Source organism: Camelus dromedarius, chromosome 12 (genome assembly GCF_036321535.1).
Source record: "Camelus dromedarius isolate mCamDro1 chromosome 12, mCamDro1.pat, whole genome shotgun sequence".
Lineage (NCBI taxonomy): Eukaryota > Metazoa > Chordata > Mammalia > Artiodactyla > Camelidae > Camelus > Camelus dromedarius.
Genome location: NC_087447.1, coordinates 13,455,498 through 13,477,506, shown reverse-complemented (window position 1 = coordinate 13,477,506; position 22,009 = coordinate 13,455,498). Strand labels below are relative to the sequence as shown.

Sequence of the window (22,009 nt, the reverse complement as noted above, 5' to 3'; positions counted from 1 at the left end):
GTGTCTGACCCCTTGTCATATATTATATCACTAAGGGTGGGGAATGATGCCCTATTGAACTTGGTAATTACAATGTCTATGACACATTGGACATGAATAGATACTCCATACATGTTGTTTTAATTGAATGGGTAAAAGAGATTAACCTTATAATGCATTTAAAGGTTTTCCACCTGTTTTGTAGGTAAACTGCTTCTAATAACGTGACCTCAGCACCTGTACAGACTAGATGGAACCAAGGAACAATGTAACTTATTTCATCCTCCTGGGCCTCACACAGAATCCAAAGGAGCAGAAGGTCCTTTTTGTTATGTTCTTGCTCTTCTACATTTGACCTTGCTGGGCAACCTGCTCATAGTCATGACAATAACAGTAAGCAAGACCGTGAACACATCGATGTACTTTATTCTTGCCAGCTTATCATTTATGGACATAGCTTATTCCTCTTCTATTTCCCCCCGATTGCTTTCAGACTTGTTCTTTGGGGAAAATACCATATCCTTTGAATCTTGCATGACTTATTTGTCTATAGAGCACATTTTTGCTGGGTCAGAGGTCTTCCTTCTTGGTGATGGCTTATGACCGCTATGTGACCATCTGTAAGCCCTTGCATTAGGTGGTTATCATAGGCAAAGGGTGTGTGTTGTGTTGCTGGTGGTGTCCTGGGTTGGAGGATTTCTGCACTCGGTAATTCAACTTGGCACTATATATGGGCTCCCTTTCTGTGGCCCCAATGTCATTGATCACTTTACATGTGACATGTATCCCTTATTGGAACTGGTCTGCACTGACACCTATATCATTGGCATCTTAGTGGTGGCCAACGGAGGACTGATCTGCAGTATTGTGTTTCTGCTCTTACTCATCTCTTATGGAGTCATCTTGCGCTCTCTAAGGAACCTGAGTCAGGAAGGGAGGTGGAAAGCCCTCCAGACCTGTGTTTCCCACATCACTGTGGTTGTCTGCTTCTATGTCCCCTGTATTTTCATGTGTCAAGACCTGCTAAGACCTTTTCAATCAACAAATCTTTAAGCGTGTTTTATATAGTCATCACCCCTATGCTGAACCCATTAATCTACAGTTTAAGAAATTCTGAGATGATTAATGCTATGAAGAAGCTCTGGGGGAAAAATACAGGTAGATAAAGTATTAAATTAGTGCTGTATCCATCATGAAAGTGATGATTTAGCATTAAGTCCTGTCTCTTTGGAATGTAAAAACTTCATTAATCTGATGCAAACTTTTTGTTTCTTCAAATGATTTAGGATAATTATACTTGAAGAATAAACTATGTGTTCATGCTATTAATAACAATTCCTTACTAGAATGTAAACTGTATGTTTTATCACTGTACCTAGAATAGTAGGATGCATTTATAGTAAGGTGTCAGTAAATAATTTATAATGAATTAATGAAAATTTTATTGAGTTACACTAATTGTTAATTTTTTTACCTCTTTGAAAATTTAATTTTTGTATTGATGCATAGTTTATTTACAATGCTGTGTTAATTTCTGGTGTACAGCATAATGGTTCAGTTGTACATATAGATATTCCTTTTCATATTATTTTTCATTATAGGCAATCACAAAGTATTGAATATAGTTCCCTGTGCTATATAGTAGAACTTTGTTCCCTATCTATTTTATATATAGCAATTGTTAATTAATTTCTGCATTTACTCTTACTTTCTCATTCTTCATTTTATTTTTAGTCAGATTCTTATTTTTATAATCTTCATTCTCTATATTATATTAAATATTTAATGTTGCATAGACTATCTATTACATTTTATTTGCCTCATCTATGAAATTTTTAGAGTAATATTTTAATTTTAGAATGAAAATTATAAGTATGATGGAGAATAATAAATTTTAAGAATAGAATTTATGAAAAATGGAATAGTGTTGAATAAACCTCCAAACTATCCCAAACAAGTTTCTTCCAGTTCTTTCAGATACAATCACTATAGTTTTTTTCTAAGATTCTTCTAGAAATAATCTTTGCAAATCAAACATTTTTCATATATGTGTGTATATTTATGTTTCAGTGTATACATTTTGCTTTTTATCACTCAACCCCCTATAGGTCTTTATGTGCCAGTTTATATAAATGTAACTCATTCTAGTTTCTTCATACTGATTAAATTCTTCATAAAGCAGCACTGTAATTGATGTATCTGGTCCTCTTTATATTTTCCCCACTCTTTTTTGATGTTAAATAATTCTGCAAAAGCATCTTTTTGAAATTTTTTAGTATGAATTCCTAGAAGTGAATTTCAGTCAATTGCTTTATGTATTTAAAATGTTGATGTTCATATTTATTGCCAAAATGCCATCTATTTGGCACCTATTTACATGTTAAAAACGATTTTATTCTTTTTCTATGAATTGCTTACTAATCAGTTTTACATGTTCTATTTGATTTGGTATGATGGTGATATTTTCTGTACTGATTTGGATGGTGTGGGTGTATTTGTAATATTTATTCTTCCAAATCATGAACATGGGATATCTTTCCATTTACTTGTGTTTTCAATTTTTTTCATCAATGTATTTTATTTTTCAGTGTACAAATTTTCACCTCCTTGATCAAATTTTTCCTAAGTATTTTATTCTTTTTGATGCTTCCGTAATGGGATTAGTTTCTTAATTTCTTTTTTGGGTAGTTTGATGTTAGTATATGTAAATGCAATGAATATTTGTATGTTGATATTGTATCCTGCAAACTTGAATTTTTTATTAGCTGTAACAGTTTTGTTGCAGTTTCTTGCATTTTCTATATGTAAGATCATGTCTACTATATAGTCTTTGAAATAAGACTTTTTGTTCTTAGTATCATGCATTTGAGATTTATGCATATTAATATGTTTATAAACATGATCCATTCATTTATTGCTGAGTAGTTTCCCATTTTATGAGTGTATCACAGTTAATTTAGCTTTTTCTCAATTAAGAGATATTTTGGTTGTTTGCAGTTATTTGAAATTCTGAATAAACTGCTATGAATATTCACATATAGTTTCTGACAGAACAAGGAAACAAACAAGGGAAACTTTAAAATAACTATTTTCAGGACACCGGATATCAGAAACAACTGACAGTGTTCACTAAAAGATGGGAAACAAGCTGAGCTCTAAGATCTTTCCACTTCATTAGGCTGGGGAAAGATCTGCCCAGAGAGATTAGAGAGAAGGTGGCTTGGTCCTCACACTGGTCCAGGAATATTGCCTGTTCTCACCAGCTGAAAACCCTCATGGTTCAGAAAGGCCAGGGCACTGAGTTGAATACTTAAGAAGATCTTGCATCAGGAGTGGGTCATGATTAGGCTTAGGCTGAGAACATCTCAAGATCTGCCTCAAAAACCATAATAGCAAGAAAAAAAATCCACAAGAAAACTTCCAAAAGAATCAAACTAAATACTAAATACTGTGCTCAGAATTTTGTGTCTTTGTTAATGTGAGATGTTAATTGAATTGTTTTCTTTATGATACCCTTACCCTTGTTTCAGTCTGGTATGAGGGTTATGGGTACATAAAATGCATTAGGAATTATGTTAATTCCTCCCCTCTGTGAAAGTGTTTATGTAAGATTGGTGCTGTTTCTTGATTAGTTGGTGTATAGAACTCAATGATTCAAGCTATATGGGAATGAAATTTTGTTATGGAAATGGTGAGATTCTAAAGAACCAATTTATTTAAGTATTTAATTATTTCAGCTTTTAATTATTTTTCTCTGTGTGTTTAGAAAGTTGTGTTTTTTTTTTAATAGCAGTGGTCCACTTTCTTTTGGCAAGTATACTGTCATAAATTCCCTTATCATATTTTGTTATCTTTTTAAGATCTATAGAATCTGCAGTGATGACTTTCTTTTGTGTTGTTTCTGATAATCTGTTCTTTCTCTTATTTTTTCTTAATCCATTTTGCTACGTTCTTATCAAGGTTATTAAACTTTCAAAGAACCAATTCCTGGTCTTAAATATATTCTTTATTTTCTATTAACTTCTGTTTCAATGACTGCTGTCTTCTATCTGCTATTTCCTTTCTGCAGGGTTCTCAGTGTTTTATTTTAATGTTCCTTTTCTAGCTTCTTGAGACAGAAGCTTAGTTCATTCCTTGTAATATTTCTTGTTTTCTAATATTTGCATTTAAGCTATAAATTTCTTTCTAAGCACTCCTTTTACTGCATCCAGTTGATTTATATATAATAAAATGTTATATTACATACAATTTTCTATGCATATATATATTTCATAGATACCTTTCACATACATTTGTATCACCATCTTTGTCTTGAAAATGTACCTATCAAAATGTTCATGGTTAATTTAGATGAATTTTGCTTAATTTGTAATTATTTGGAAACATTTTTGTTATCCATTTCTAGTAGAATTACATTATTGTAAAATATTTATGTAACAAATATATGTATATATACCTATAAATATTTGTGCTCTATAATTTAAGTCCTTGGAAATGTATTGCAATTATGTCATGGCCTAGTGTACTGCCTACTTTGCTGAGTGCCCTGTGAGATATTTGAGATGAACTGAATAGTCCCACAAATGTCTTCTTCCCCTGTTTCCACACTAACACAGATTCTATCAAATTGCCTGTCTGAAAATATGTGACAAAGTATGTGACAAATTTTATCTGTATTTGAAACAGACTTCAAACAATTTATTCTGAAATTAGCATTCATAATGTTTTGGAAATTAGTTCAGCTATCATCTTCAAAGACAAAGCTTAAATTTTAACAGATTTGTCTACAAGAAAGTTTTTACAATTTTTCTTTTCCCTGCGAATTCTGGACTTTTCCCTCTTGGTGACATGACTTCATTTTTTAAGTACTTTTTCCCAGAGGACATGGCTCTGTAAATTCTGTTCTGCATGGTGATTACCTGGTTGGCATCTCTGGAGATAAAGAGTCACCATCAAAATTATGATTAAGGTCCCATTGAATTTAATTAGACAAGAATCACCCATGGAAATACACCAACTGAAAGGCGTTATAACATGTACAGTAGTTCAAATGTAGATAAAGTGTTTACAGACCTTTGCCCTTACCTCATAGGACCAAATTTCGTAAACTGAAATGATGGACTCAAAATATAGTGAAGTTTGTATATGAAATTATTCTCCATCCTTCAGGAAACTCAAAGCTCAACAATGCTCGATGAAGGCAGGAGAGTATAACTGATTGAGACTCAAAATACTGGAAAGACTTTCACTATTTCAATTTCATCGGTATAAAAGACAAAGAGCAAAATTTATATGTAAACAATTCATACACAGTTTATAGTATTCTCTCCAATCAAAAGGTTTAATTACATTTGTTAGTGATTCAAACATATCCTGCAAACAGTCAATATTTTGGTTCTCTGTTAACAATCAGATTCAGACTTCTTTTGTAATGGGCCGTTAATATTCACTTTGAAAATCCCAACTTTTGGAAAAGGAATGTTTTTCTGAATGACTTAGTTGAAACAGATTTCCTGCCAGCATGGAATGAGTTGGTCACATGGAAACAGTTTAAGGTCTAGGGATGCTGCATGCATCTTGCACTCCGTGTCCTCAGAGATGGCATCAGTGAGTGAAGAGCAAGGGAGAAGACAGAGGAGCCCAGAACATGGATTGAATGGCTGTCTCCTTATGCAGGTAACCCAGCAAGGATATTTACACACAAGATTCTGAACTAGGCTTTACATTTTGCAAGACTACAATGGTGGTGTGAGAATTCACTCTTCTAGAAGCTCTCTTTTGTCATTCTCACAATCAGTCGTGTTAGCTCTCCTCTGTGATTACTGACATATGAGGAGGTTGATTCTATCTGACCTTGCTCTTTTTGGATATTTTTGAGTTACAATGATCTGGGATAAATTGACCTATAACATAAACTAGTCTTAGGAACTAATTTCAAGTGTAATTAATTGGGGATATTTTCATGGGCAGATATTTATAAATCCGCTGATATTCTGAATTAATACGTACTCTACACATTGCTTATTAATCTGTTAAAAATTAAAAGATAATGTAGCATCTGTAGACCTTGATTAAATTGCTTTCAAGAACATGAGGTGATACAGTAGTAAGCAAACTGTTACTTCAATTGTCACTTTTCTGTTCCATTTGAGCTTCAGTGTACTAGTATGTTAGTGGCCATTGAGATATACTCTTCCCTCAATTTTTAAAATATATCTTAAATTTCTTTTATATTTAATTTATATTTTTATTTGTTAATTTCTTAGAGATCTTTGTCTATTTTAGATATTACCTCTGTGTAAATCCTGCACAATGTAAATCTTTCTCCAAACTACTTTTACGTATTTAGATTGTGCTATCTAAATTTACTAAATCCTTAAATTTTTTTTTGAAATTGTTAAATATATCTCTTAGGAATTTCAATGATTGGTTAAGAAGATTCTCCCATCCATAGAGATGAAAAAGTTATCTACTTAATATGTGAAAAGTAAAATAAAGTAAACCTTTCTTTAATATTTTCTTAAAATTTAATCCATTTTAATTTTTGTATAAGGTATTAGCTATGTGTACAACTATATTACCCTCCAGATAGAAAGCAAATTATGACAATTCAGTTATTAATAATGTGTTCTTTCCCCTCACATGTCTCTTAATTACTTGCCTCTCCATTGGTCTGAAAGATTTTTGAGGTTAGGGATGAGGCTTTAATCAGCCTTATGTGATAAATCTGAAAGTACTGGAACATAAACCATATTGCTTATTTGCTGAAAGAATAAACAAGTTATCTGAAAACTTCAGGAAATCACTAGTAATAATATTTATAGGTAATTTTGTCCTGAACTCTGAAATAAGACATACAGAAGACTCTATGGACCAAAGGAGGAATGTGACTGAGTTTGTCCTCTTGGGGCTCACTCAAAGCCCCCAGGGTCAGAAAATATTATTTGTTGTGTTCTTGCTAATGTACATTGTGACAATGGTGGGCAACCTACTCATTGTCGTGACTGTGGTGGTCAGTCCAACCCTGGGTTCCCCTATGTACTTCTTTCTTGGTTATTTATCATTCATGGATGCTCTTTATTCTAATGCAATCACCCCAAATATGATTATACACTTACTCAGTGAGAAGAAAACCATTTCATTTCAAGCCTGCATGACCCAGCTTTTTACATGGCACTTTTTTGGTGGTGCTGAGGTTTGCCTCCTGGTCGCCATGGCTTATGACCGCTACGTGGCCATCTGCAAACCTTTACATTATTCCACAATCATGAATAAGAGAGTATGTGTTCTGCTGCTGCTATTGGCCTGTGTTGGTGGGTTTTTACATGCTGTAGCTCATCCTTTCTTTGTTTATAACCTTCCCTTCTGTGGTCCCAATGTCACTGACCACTTTGTCTGTGACATGTACCCCTTGTTAAAACTTGCCTGCACTGACACCTACGTTATTGGCCTCACTGTGGTTGCCAATGATGGGGCAATGTGTGTGGTCATCTTTATGCTCTTACTCATCTCCTATGGGGTCATCCTGCACTCCCTGAAGAGTCTTAGCCCAGAAGGGAGGCGCAAAGCCTTGTCCACCTGTGCCTCCCACATTACTGTGGTGGTCCTCTTCTTTGTCCCCTGTATCTTTATGTATGTGAGACCTCCTTCTACCTTACCCATTGATAAATGCTTGACAGTGTTTTATACTATTATCACCCCTATGTTGAACCCTCTAATCTATACTCTGAGGAATGGAGAGATGAAAAATGCCATGAAAAAGCTCTGGGCAAGGGTACGAAAATGAGGTAGCAGGGACATATATATTATCACCTATTTTTAGTAAAGAATTTGTTCATTCCAGTAGAAGTCATGTGTGATTTTTAACTGTAGTAAATTTCTCCTCAGGTTTAATAACTTGGGCTTGATGAAAAATATTTATTATGTGAATACTTCCAATGATCATTATATACTTTTAATAATTTCATAATTTTCTAGTTATAGATATGTATATATATAGTTTGAAATATATTTTTAAGATCTTCACAGTTTCCCAGGATAATATATATAGTTTTTAGGTATAAAATGTCTCTCGAGGATATACATTTATGTTCTATATGATGAATTAAGCAATAGTTAATAGTGTAGATTTATTTTAGTTAGTGGAAGATTTTCTCTTGTTACTCTCTTAAATAATGTAAACATTCTCATAATTAGTAGGACTGATTACAATTTTCAGAAAATAATAGAGGTATGACATAAACAATTTATTCACTCCATTCCACACAAAGACAGCCCATATTAATATTGAAGTATATATTTTAATTTTTTATCTGTGAGACACTTTGCATATATTATTTTGTTTATATTGCTTAGAATGTTAACATTGAAGAAGAGTGATGTTTCAGTTGTAATACTATCATAAGGTGGCTAAGTTTGTAAAATTCATTCAAATGAACAAGGTGTTTATGTAGAAAAATCATCAAATCTTACTTCTTTTCCCAGGTAGGTAATCATATTATCTCCTCAAGTGGTGTAGCTTTGTTTGGATTTATATTTTCATAACAATGATCCATTAGTCTTCCCAATAGTTTAGAATATCTGGTAATACATCTGCTCTTTTCAATATTCCCAGCTCCTTTTTTGCTTATTGTGATTCATAGCCTTCTATAGAAGTACAGGCTCTGCCTTTCATCTGTAAATGTAGCATAAAACATAATCTACAAACTTCAAACATGAACTACAGAACTCGACACCAGGTGTTTTAGATGGTATCATTGTTAAAATAAATGCTGACTATATATGACAATCTTATCTCTCTTATTAATGAAATACAGATTACTAGGCAATCAAGAAATCAGAATATACTGTTTTATTTGACATATCATTCATGAAATAGTTTCTTTCTTTGAATCAGGGTTGAAATAAAACATTATCTGCCTCTAAGTAGTCAGAAGCATTTGATCAAAGAAATGTACTATTCTGCCTCCATTGTTTAATCTTGATATGAGGGGTGAAGTCTTTGAATCAATAGGTACTGATCACTAGTAAATCACACTGTGTGAGAAACTTCATATCCTGACTTTTATCCCTGTTAAATGGATATTTCTTATATTATCTCAAAGTCTTCTCAGCTACAATGCTATTTACCAAAAATACCAAGCATTTGAGTTTATCAGATTCTATGTATTTTTTTCCTCCACTTTGAATGTTGCTCTAGACTGAGAGTTGTGTCCCTCTTCAAAACCAGAAGTTAAATCCTTTAGAATGTGATGGTGCTTGGATGTGGGCCCTTTAGGAAATGATTAGATCATGAAGATGGAGTCCTTATGATTGGAATGGATGCTCTTTTATAGAGACCCCAACACCCATGACTCTCCTGCCATATGAGGATGCAGCAAAATGATGGTTGTCTATCAACAGGGAAGGGACCTTATCAGATATGAAATCTACTGGCACCTTAACCTTGGACTCCTGATTCTCCAAACTGGTGAAAATAAATGTTTATTATTTCACCACCCAGTCTATGTTATTCTTTATTAGTAGCCAAATGGACCAAGTCAGATGTTTAATTTTCAAATTTGTGTAGTTATTTCAATTGATGAGCTGAAAGTCTTTATTAATTGTGTCTGTTCATTGGTCTATAACCTCCTTGAAGTCACGGACTTTTTAAAATTGTCTTTGTTTTCTCTGTTTCTTGAATAATATAGGGAACCCAGAATCCACTCTATAGATTTTGTCAATTACTTAATTCAAGTAATTGACATTGGCCTACTGAAGTGAATATTTTTTCTGACAAATTTTGATTAACCTATTCTACATTAAAGATATAATATATAATATTGCTATAAATATTTACTCTTTGATATTTACTATATATACTTAAAATTATTATACCTTTCATGTTATAATTATCGATGTTTTTATATAAGTATTTTATTTTAATATTCTTTTACTTTTTGATTTTTTTCTATCACATCACTCTTGGAAAATTTCATAATCTTCCAATGATTTTATCAATTTTAACCTTTTTTCAAAAATAAACTTTTCAAAATATTTTATTTTTTAACCCAACTACAATTTATTTTTGTTTATGACAAGGAAGTATCTAAGCCCAAACAGTAAAATATTCTTCCAACACAATTATTAATTTGTATAACAATTTGAAAATGTTCTATTTAGTATGTCAAGCTTTACAGCATCAAGAGGATTCAATTTGGGGGCAATTTTTCCTCTTCTCCCCCTCCTCTTCCAAACTTTATGGTCATTTTGCAGAGTTTGAAAACTTCCCATAAAATATGTTTAGAATGCCATGACTCTACATATTTATTTTGAGGAAAACCTACAAATTTTAATGTCTTGTGTCCGATCCAGAAAAAAAAAAACCCCACATATTGTGAATGATTGATTGATGTCTCAATAAAAATTTGTAATCATCTCCATAGAGTATACATAAATCTTGCCTTGTGGTTTACTTATTTAAAAAGAGGACTCTCTTATTTACATTTGACTCACATTTTCAAGGATCAAGTCAAGAAGTACGCCTTCTCATACCTCTCACCTGCCACTGACACCACCTCTGCAAGGTAGGTATAGTTAGGATTATTCCCATTTTACAGATGAAGAAAATTGAATTTCAAAAAATTTAAACAATCTGCCCAATATCAGAGACACAGCTAGTCTTCAGATCTACCCTTTTCAAAATTCAAATTTATGTTCTTCTGATGACTTTAAATGATATCTGAAAAACATAGTATTTCATCAAAACCTCTCTGATTTTGTAGTCATTGAAATTTTTCTCTTCCTAATTACAGAGTTGTATAATGTGCCTGTGTATATAAGCAGTTGGAATTCAGAAAGCTGTATGGCTTGTTGGTATTTAGAATGGAGTGGAATATATTATAGAAAGAAGATGCCGGTACCCTCTTAGCACACACCTGACATACCTAATATTTAAAATTATTCTGGATTTCTTGTTCTGTTGGGTAAAAGTGATCAGTGACTTAAAAAATTGATCTCACTGTATTTAGCAGATATGAAAATAATAAAGTATTCTCAGGTGATTACAGTAGCATTATAAAATTAAAATTTAGTGTTCTTATTTTACAGAAAAAAATGGAGGATCCAAAAGGTTAAAAAACTTGATCATGGAAAATATAAGTTAGATTTGAGCCCAAATATGCTTCCCCACATTGTGTGAGTTTTTATTATACAGAATTTCTTGGAATTGGTCATTAATTATGGTTTAGCATATACAATATTTTTAATTATATGCCATAAGATGTGACACTTTATTAGATCAACATTATTAGTAGCAATTAAATGCAGATGTTTTTCAAAACCAAACAATAAAATATATCCCTAAAACAATTTCACTATTAGGAAGATGGCTTTACACTTAGTCTCTTGAATCTGGAATCCTCTTTGACAATTGTCTCAGGAGATTATTTATAAGGGCTGTTTTTTTTTTTAAAAAAAAGCAGGAATTATTAGTCCACAGTTGTCAAAGAAAAATTTTCTCAGCTAAACAACTTACCTAACTTAAAAGACTTTGTTGTGAATTAATTTTGACTCTTTCCAAAAATGAAGTATATTAGCAAAATACAAATGTATGTAAGTCATAGATATGTTTATAGCTTCCTCTTTTGACAAGGCCCAGCCTCCCACTTCATGGACACCATATGTTTTATTGAAGAAATAATGGGCTCTGTAATGTAACAATATTTAGCAACCATATTATGGTTATGAAAACGTGATGGAGAGTAGGAACACCAGCTTCAGGATCAGGAGACATGAGTTTTATTTCACACTATGACATCATCTTATTCCATAACTTTATATAACTTCCCCTATTTCCACAAGTAGTTCACTTACGTGAATTGGAAGGTGTTTCCAAGTTCTGTAGTTCTTCCCGAGCCGATATGTTTATCGTCATAAATATTGTTGTATTTGTTTCTACTTCAGTTAGAAGTAAAATTAGAAGGTTTATGAGACCAAAGCTCTCACTTCCTGAAACTTTTCTATTTCTGGTAAACAGTTAAGAGATGTCCCTTTGGGATAAAAGTGCCTTTAGATTGGACTAGACAACATGAGCTCTGCTCTTGAGTGCTCTGTTATTTTTGAGAACATGATCTGCTACCTAGCGTGATGCGTGAATCTGCCATGAGAACACTTTGACAGGTACCTGGTTTCTGTGAAATTAGTCCCTGAACCTATCAAACAAGAAACCATACCTCAACTGGTTTCTGATCAACTGTGATAAGATTCACATAATTTCTTCTGCCCTTTCATGTTCAAGAATCTGTTTTGCTGTTAACTCCAGGGTTTTAAACCACTCTGTCCTTGGATTTGCATTCCGAAAACAGATTTTCCTGGTGTGGCTCCAGGGACTCCTCTTTTGAAAAGTTGTTTTCCTAGACAATCTTCACTGATTTAGACCTAACTCATATCTCTTTCCATTTCATGGACCACTCTAGGACTTGGGGAGCTGGACTAGACAGGTGTAAGTGTTCTAAAGCCATCTCTATATCCAGCACTGTAGTTATTTAAGTAGAGACTGGGATGACCCCTCAATGGACCATTGTGAGTGGATCTCAATTTTTTTATGAGGTTGAGAATGACTTTGTCTGTCCATGCTAATTCTCTTATCTGAGTCTTTCATTCCAGAATTGAAGATAAGTTCAAGACATTTTCATGATGACATATCAGGAAATTTCATATTCCTTATAGTTCTTTAGATGGTTTCAAGTCCTCATTTAGACTGTCTTGGGCATCTGCTATCACAGATATTATTACAGCACTTTAATATTAAAATGTCTACTCAAACCAGGTTTGACCCATGCTGCTCACAGTGATCCCATTCTCTGGAGGAATCCAGAAAATAAATCATCAGTGTGAAACTTATTTTTCTTCTTATGAATGCAGGCATATTTGAACATGGTCAGTGGGTTTGTGCTATATAGGAGTATTTACAAACAAATTGAACTGGAGTAAATTCATTTAAAAATAATTTCAAATATTGATAGTTATTTATTTTAGTAGATAATTGTAATAGGCCTCCCAGTTGGTGGCAAGGGAAACTTGCCATGACCATAATTAAAGATTGTAAAACAATAATTTAAATGTAAGTATCCTGGCCTGGAAGTTAGTGTCCTGGTCACCTATTTTGCCTTGGCAAATGGCATTCTGATTCTTTGTCTTATATTTACTTACTATAAATTGTTGATATTAAAACTTATTCTTTTGTATTCCACAGGATATTATGAAATTAAACTTAAATGACTGAAATAAATGTATTCTGCCATCTCTGAATATAACTGAAGACTGGAATGATTTACATGGTTATTATGTTAATCTAATTCCGGAATTGATGCAAGATACAACCAATTTGAAAATGTATTCTAAACTTTACCTGCTATGAAATGCCGATATTATAATAGGATTTGTAATTATCACTTAATGTACACCTGAAAAGAAATATTTAAGCATTCTACTTTGCATGAATGATTGATTAAAAAATAAAATATTATAATAAACATTTTTTCAGTTAGATAGTTACCACCATAACTGACTAACTTACACACTATTTCTTATTCAGACTCAATATTAAGCTCATTTGTTACCAAATACCTAAGTTCATAAATGGTCAACTTATTTTGTTTTCTGTTATCGTAAAGTTTTGTGTTCATGTAGACTTAATGAGGAGTTCAAAATTAAAGGGAATCCTCTAAGAGTTCTCCTCTAAAGTTCAGTTAAGTTTCATGAAATAATTGGGTTGTTGGCAAGATCTCCTAATGGTGGTGGAATACCCCTGAGGTCCAATTAGCCACAGCTAACAAACTTTACTGAACTGGTCTACAAACAGGAAATGTGGTAGCAGTTTTAAGGTTCAAAAGAAAGCCCCCATCCAAAGGTACTACTTATAAATCAGCAAAATGCTTATTGTAGCTGAGTTAGTTGCCGTTTTTCATTTTACAACTTTATTTCTTTCTTGGTGAACTATCAGCTTCCTGGCACCCTGGCCATGGAGCTATGACAGGCAAGTTCATAGGTAAGATTTATTTTTCCCTCAGGAAATCACATAATCATAGACTCTCAGATTTAAATGGATTTACAAGTTATAGAATCACCCCTCATCCTCCCCAATCTGAGATTTCAATCCCTCTTCAGCAGGCAAGACATTAAGAAAGAATGACTAAACTACAATTATGCTGACTTAGAGGTAAAAATATTTGGGGTCTTTTTTCTTATTGATATATATTTAAATTATTTAGAGGAAAAATAAAATTAGTTAGAATTAAATTAGAATAACTGTATAATTCAAATTTGCATCCAAAATTTTCCCAATTTATAGTACATCAGATTTTCCTATTATACTGCACAATTTTTTAAAAGACCCCAGTTAAACACTCCATATGAATCAAGGAGATGCACTGTATTTTAATTATCCATTTTTCCAATGTTAAGCATTCCATGTAGTTTGCAAATTTTTCATAGCTCTTAAAAATTTAGTTGAACATATTTGTGAATAATGTTTTTTCCTTTTAAAAAGTGTTTTCCTTTAGAGTTTAATCCTAGAAAGTGTATTATAGAATCAAAGAGAAAAAAGAGTGTTTTTATTTCTTCATAATCATTTCTAAATAAATTTCATTAATTATGTCTAATTATTAATTAATATACACTATACTATTTTCTGATCTACTGAGGGCATCTTCCTGAGAATAAGAGAATTCTGTGAAGCTACTGTACTTTGTTTCCACATATGTGTAAACTTTTCAATTTGGATAATTAAAAAATAAAACTCTTTATCCATTTATCTTTGAAAGGAAAAGACATATTTTGGTAGAATATGTCTTATTATGTTTATGTTTTTTCTTTGGGAAATTTATGTCCCCAAATTTCCTCATTCTATTAGTAATGCAGTGTCCTGCAACCAGGAATGATGGATGATGGATGATGGATGCTGTGGGAAGATGGGAGAAGAAGGCATAAGAATGCGTGCAGCAGAAACAAAGGGGTGGGAAGGTCATTCACATCATGAAAGGATGAGCTCTGCTGCTTGCTAATGAAATTTCAGGGAAGGGATTACTAAAGACACTTCACAGGGATATCTTTTATAACTTTATGTTTACACACATATATTAATATACACAGTCAGTGTCCAATAAATATGTGTTGAATGAGTGAACTTGAAATAGGTATTTATAGTAATAGACTTTACATGTGTTTGTGTTGTGTGTATATATGTTCATGTGTATAGTACATTACTTATCTCTCTGTCTTATCTAGAAACTGATTTCTTTTTGTTCTTATAATAAATTTTTACTTTTAGAACTTTGAAAATGAGGATTTCCTTACTTGACAGATCCTCCGTGTACTGAACACTTACACACTAGTTTTTTTTTTTAATCCAAGTCTACTGTGCTGTAAATTTATTGCATGTGCCTCTGTTAAATTGTATGTGGAACAGAATTTTGAAGAATAAAAATGTATTAATTAACAAACACTACAGTTATCTTGATACTAAAATGACCTGATAACATACTCATTCCTAGAGGCAAATAATATTTTCATATTACCCCATAAAGTGTGCCAGAAAGATTAACACGGAATACAACTTAATATCAACATTTATTTATGCTTCTGATAAAGTAGAGAGTAATGATAAACAGAGCAGGAGGGTGAGAACACTTGAATTCCTGGTACGTTTATGGTCTGGGGAAGCAGGTGTATTCTCCCCCATGGAGAACGGCAATTCACCAAGCACTTACTCAGCACCTAACAGGTTCCAGGCAGGGAGGACATTATGCCAGTCACTGTGGTAGGTGCAGTGAGGGAACACACCTGAACAGCTTATGGGTCCTGGCAGGTACCAGCGAGAGCGTGTTGCCAGCGACTTACATACATTTCCCTAAACTGCCTGCTTATTAGAGATATGTATTCATAGTGTCTTTCTTTCCATATTTAGAGCTGAGGGTTCAGATTTGAATACTCGTGGAAGAAGAAATATCTCTTGTCTGTGTACAGCACCTCTTAGCTTACAAGATCCATCTGAGAATTACAATCTGTAACCTCACAGATGCAAAAGAGTGCTTGAAATCATGGGACACAGAGCTGATGTACCAGAGTCACATGGAGTTGGAACAAGAAAGGTAATCCAGATCTCGCATACATAGCTCAGGATTTTCTCAGTAAATTACCCATCAGATGTTGCTCTGTATATGTTTTACAGGTGACAGGTACTAGGTGTCTGAAGAGATGAAAACATCGTGGAGGAAGTAAGAGAGATTTGAAACAAGCACTGAGGCAGGACTGTCAAGGACACACTACGTAGGTACAGTGACTGCTCTGTTTTTGTACCAAGATATTCAGACCACGATCCTTTCATGATTAATGGGAATCACTCCTTATTCTTGTAGATAATTCAGGCCCCAGGAAGGTGTTACTTGCTGAATGGATCTCCTCACGCCTCCCAACAATGTGACTGAATTTGTTCTCTTGGGACTCACGCAGAATCCACACTTGCAGAAAATACTCTTCATTGTGTTTTTGTTCATTTTCCTATTTACTGTGTTGGCCAATCTGCTCATGGTCATCACCATCTCCCTCAGCCCTTCACTTTCAGCTCCCATGTACTTCTTTCTTACTTACTTGTCCTTCATAGATGCCATATATTCATCTGTCACCACTCCTAAAATGATCATTGACCTGCTGTATGAGAGGGGAACCATCTCCTGGGGTGGCTGCATGACTCAGATCTTTGTTGAACACCTCCTGGGAGGATCAGAGATCATCATCCTTGTTGTCATGGCTTATGATCGCTATGTGGCCATCTGCAAGCCTCTGCACTACACGACCATCATGTGACAGGGGCTCTGCCAGTTCCTGGTGGTGGTGGCCTGGACTGGGGGGATCCTACATGCCACTGTGCAGATTCCTTTAATGGTCAACTTGCCATTCTGTGGTTCCAATGTCATTGGCCACTTCATGTGTGATTTCTTCTCATTGTTGAAGCTTGCCTGCAGCGACACCTACAGGCCTGGAGTGGTGGTGGCAGCCAACAGTGGGGGCATGTGCTTACTCATTTTTTCCATGCTACTCATCTCCTACATAGTCATCCTGAGCTTCCTGAAGTCCCACGGCTCTGAAGGATGGCGCAAGGCCCTCTCTATCTGCGGTTCCCACTTTACAGTAGTGGTGCTCTATTTTGTCCCTTGTATTTTCACCTACACGTGTCCTGTGGCCACTTACCCTGTGGACCTGTTGATGAACGTGTTCTTTATAATCCTCACTCCCATGTTAAATCCTATCATTTACACAGTGAGAAACACAGAGGTGAAAAATGCCATGAGGAGTTTGTTGAAGAGGAGAGTAACTTAGGCTGTTCATGATGCCAAGAATGTGATGATTTATATACACAGGGAGAATTATATCTGTTGCAAACTTGAAGGAAAACTAAGATATTTTGCAGATCATTGACAGAAGAAAAGGATTCATAAACTAACATTTTTGATAATTTAATATTGGCTAGGCATTTACTAGGCATTTTGGTAACTTATACTTTACTATGGCTTCAATGTTTGTGATCATAACTTCAGAATAGGCAATGGAGAGAACAACTATAGACCCTTAGTTGATTGTAAAGTATATTTTTCTTCAGATTATTACCACTACTTTACTAAATCCTTCATATATGTTACTTGGATGAAATTGGTTTTTCATTGGACCTTGATATCAGACATTCTTCTGTGTTTGCTTAGCCTGTTGCAAAGCAAATAAGGCATAGAAATTCTTTGAATGATGGAATCACAGCTGAATTTTTTTTTCCGTGCTATTAATTTACCAAAAGCAAAAAGAAAGGCACCACTAAATGAGGAAATATAATTCACTAACTATCCCTAATTCTTTTCTTTACAGAAACACGAGCCAGAAATTTTGAAATTACTCTTAAGTTGGACTTATTTTCTTAAATATCCTTGTGGCTCTCAGTTTTTCTTTAATATAAAGGATATGCTTTATTTTTACATACCAAGACTTGAGTAGCCATTTGAAACACGAGTAAACATTCTTTTTATAAAATTTAAACCAAGAAGTCTATGGTTAGTTTCCACAGCTAGTGAACTATGCATCTGAAACACATTGGTTCCAACTCTATGAAATTATGAATAAAACTGCTACAAATATCTTCATATAGTTATTGAAAAAAGAAATAAAGAAAACAGAAATATATGAAATAATTATTTTCAAGACACTAGATGTCAGAACCAATTGACAGTGATCACTAAGAGATGGGAAGCAAATTGGGTTCTAGGATTTTCTGGTTTATTACCTTTAAAAGTTCCCTTGTTGTGACACAGAGAAGAATACCTTAGAAGGTCCTGGTATGTTGCTTGAGTTGAGATGAAGTTGAGGTTCTGTGGAGACCAAGCAGCTAGAATTCTGAGGATGCAATATCATAGAGCATAGACCTAGAGACCTGTGTCAGTGGTGGGAAAGAGAGACAGCCAGACAGACACTGAGAGAGAGAATGCTGGAGAGCTAGAGAGAACGCCTCTCAGCTCATCATAAAAGTACTGATCGGTGCAAACATTTGAGAAAACTACCTGAGGCTGGGAAAGATCTGCCCAGATAGATGAGAGAGAAGGGTGCTTGTTCCTCACATTGGGTCAGGAATAGTGCCTGTTCTTACCAGCTGGAAAACCTTGTAGTTCATGAGGGTCAATGCTTAGGAAGATTTTGCATAAATAGAGATATAATAATTAGCCCTGGACTGAGTCCTTCTCAAGACCTGTTTCAAAAACAAATTAGGAAGAATTAAAAAAAAAAAAATCCAAAAAGAAAACATCCAAAAGGATCAAACTAAATATTATGTTCAGAATTTTGTGTCTTTGTGAATGTAAGGTATTAATCTATTTTCTTTGTGCTCCCCAGGTTTCATTCTGGTATAAGGGTTATGCTGGGTGCATAGAATGTGTTAGGAAGTATATTAATTCTTCCCAGGAGTGAAAAGTACTTATGTAAGACTGGTACTGCTTGTTGATTAGTTGTTACATAGTATTCATTGATTAAAGCTACATGAGAATGAAATTTTGGTTTTGGAATGGTAGGATTCTAAAGAATTCATTTACTTGGGTATTAAATTATTCTAGCTTTTAATTGTTTTTTTTTCCTAGTGTGCTTAGAAAGTTGTATTTTTCATAGCAGTGGTCCATTTTCTTTAGTTGGCAGATATACTGTACTAAATCATGTAACATATCATTTTATTATCTTTTCAAAATATGTAGAGTCTGAAGTAACAGCTGTCTCTTCATTGTGGATTCTAATAATTTGTTTTTTGTCTTCTTTTTTCTTAATCAGTTTTGCTAGAATCTTATCCAGTTTATTAACTCTGAAAGAATTCATTAAATACTTTCTTTATTTTGAATTTGTTTCTATTTCAATGACTTGTCTTCCATTTGCTATTTCCTTTCTGCAGTGTTCTCTGGGTTTATTTCAATTTTTTTTCCTGTGTCCAGAAGTGCTTTCTGCTGTTTATTAAGGTTAATGCTGGCGCAGCCCACCTGTGTGACTTTTTTTTTAACATTTTTTATTGATTTATAATCATTTTACAATGTTGTATCAAATTCCAGTGTAGAGCACTATTTTTCAGTTATACATGAACATATATATATCTTCATCGTCACCTTTTTTTCTCCATGAGCTACCATAAGATCTTATGTATATTCCCCTGTGCTATACAGTATCATCTTGTTTATCTATTCTACAATTTTCAAATCTCAGTCTATCCCTTCCCACCCTCCACCCCCTGGGTTTATTTTAATTTTTTTTCTAGCTTCTTGAAACAGAAACTTAGTTCATTCTTTATAATATTTTCTGTTTCCTAATACTTGCATTTAAGTTATAAATCTCTCTAAGCACTCCTTTAACTGCATCCAGTTGACTGATAAATAAAATATGTACTATATTAAATATGGCTTTTATACATATATATTTCATACATACCTTTCATATATCTTTTACATTCATTTGTATCATTATCTTTGTATTGAAAATGTACCTTTTAAAATGTTCACAATTAATTTAGGTTTATGTTGCTTAATTTGTAATTAATTAGAAAATGTTATGTTTTGTTGTCAATTTCTAGTTGATTACATTATTGTAAAATATCTATATATCTATATATCTATAAATATTTGTGCTCTATAACTTAAGTCCTTTGAAATGTATTGCAATTATGTCATGGCCTAGTGTACTGTCTACTCTGGTGAGAGCCCCATGAGGTATTTGAGGTGAACAGAATAGTCCCACAAATGCCTTCTTTCCCTGTTTCCACACTAACACAGATTCTATCAACTTGCCTGTCTGAAAATATGTGACAAAGTGTGTGACAAACTTGATCTGCATCTGAAACAGACTTCAAGTGACTTATTCTGAAATTAGCATTCATAATGTTTTGGAAACTAGTTCAGCTATCATCTTCAAAGACAAAGCTTAAATTTAACAGACTTGCCTATTTTGAAGGCCATGGTTTAAACAAGAAAGTTTTTACATATTTCATTTCTGCCCATCCTGAGCTTTTCCCTTTGATGACATGACCTCAAGTTGTTTTTTAATACTTTTCCCGCAGAGGATATGGTTCTACAAGTTTTGTTTTACACTGTGATCATCCCGTAGGCATCTCCGGAGATAAAGTGTCACCATCAAAATATGATTAAGGTCCCATTGAATTTAATTAGACAAGAATCACCCACAGAGATGCACCAACTTAAAGACTTTATAACATGTACAGCATTTCAAATGTAGATAAAGTGTCTACAGACCTTTACCCTTACCTTACAGGACAGACTTTCATGAGCTGAAATGATGGACTCAAAATATAATAAAGTTTGTATATGAAATTATTCTCCATCTCAGGAAACTCAAAGCTCAACAATCCTGGATGAAGGCAGGAGAGTATAACTGATTGAGAATCAAAATATTGGAAAGACTATTTCACTATTTCACTCTCACTCATATAAAAGACAAAAAGCAACATTTGTATATAAGCAATTCATACACATTTACAGTTTCCTCTCCAATCAAAATGTTGAATTGAAATTTGTTAGTGATTGGAACAATTCCTACAAACAATCAATATTTTGGTCTCTGTTCACAATCAAGATTTGGAGTTCTTTAGTAACAGGCCATTCATATCCACTTTGAAAAGGCCAACTTTTTGAATAGGAATACTTTTCTGAATGGCTGAGATGAAATAGATTTCCTGCAAACATGGAAAGTGTTGGTCACATGGAAACAGTTCAAGGTCCAGTGATGTTGCTTGTGTCTTGTTCTCTGTGTCCTCCGAGATGGCATCAGTGAGTGAAGAGCAAGGGAGAAGACAGAAGGGTCCAGAACATGGATTGAATAGCAGTCTCCTTATGCAGGTAACCCAGGAAGGGTATTCATATGTAAAATTCTGAACTAGGCTTATAATTTGCAAAAGTACTTTGGTGGTATGAGAATTCAGTCTTTTAAAAGTTTTCCTTTGTGATTTTCACAATCAGCCATGTTAGGAATCCTTTGTGATTATTAAAATATATGAAGATTGATTTTATTCTGTCATGCTTTTTTGAATATTTTCATATTACAATGATCTGAAATAAATTTACTTTCTCTAACATAAAGTATTCTTAGAAACTAATTTCAGCTGTAACTAATGGGGTATATTTATTGACAGATAATTATAAATCTGATGATACTCCCAATTAATATGTTCTCTAAACATTGTTTGTTGATCTGTTAAAAATTAAAAGATGATGTAGCATATGTAGGATTTGAGTTGCTTTCAAGAAACCAAGATAATATGGTAGAAAGCAAACCTTTAATTCCCACTTTATGTCCACAGGGGAGCTTCAGTTTACTATCATATGTTTCTTGGCCATTTAGATCTATTTTTCCTTTAATTGTATATATTCTAATTTTTAAAAATATTTTATTTTTTGTTAATTGCTTAGAATATCTTTGTATATTTTAGATATTAACTCTGAGAATTCTCTAAAATGTAAATCTTTCT

The 22,009-nt window shown here is 33.5% G+C and overlaps 2 protein-coding genes and 1 pseudogene across 2 annotated transcripts; all 3 read left to right on the top strand.

Annotated features, from left to right (window-relative positions):
- Positions 1 to 194: 194 nt before the first annotated feature.
- On the top strand, positions 195 to 1,145 carry LOC116155493 (olfactory receptor 4A47-like; annotated as a pseudogene).
- A 5,702-nt stretch (positions 1,146 to 6,847) lies between these two features.
- Positions 6,848 to 7,765, top strand: LOC105103481 (olfactory receptor 4A15). Its single transcript, XM_010997078.3, has one exon. It carries the CDS (start codon positions 6,848 to 6,850, stop codon positions 7,763 to 7,765), a length of 918 nt encoding a protein of 305 aa, XP_010995380.3.
- Positions 7,766 to 16,404: 8,639 nt separating this feature from the next.
- Positions 16,405 to 17,374, top strand: LOC105103478 (olfactory receptor 4C3D-like). The gene is given in 1 exon segment (XM_010997074.3): positions 16,405 to 17,374. A coding segment is annotated over 1 exon segment (927 nt). The 5' UTR covers positions 16,405 to 16,410; the 3' UTR covers positions 17,338 to 17,374.
- Positions 17,375 to 22,009: the final 4,635 nt, after the last annotated feature.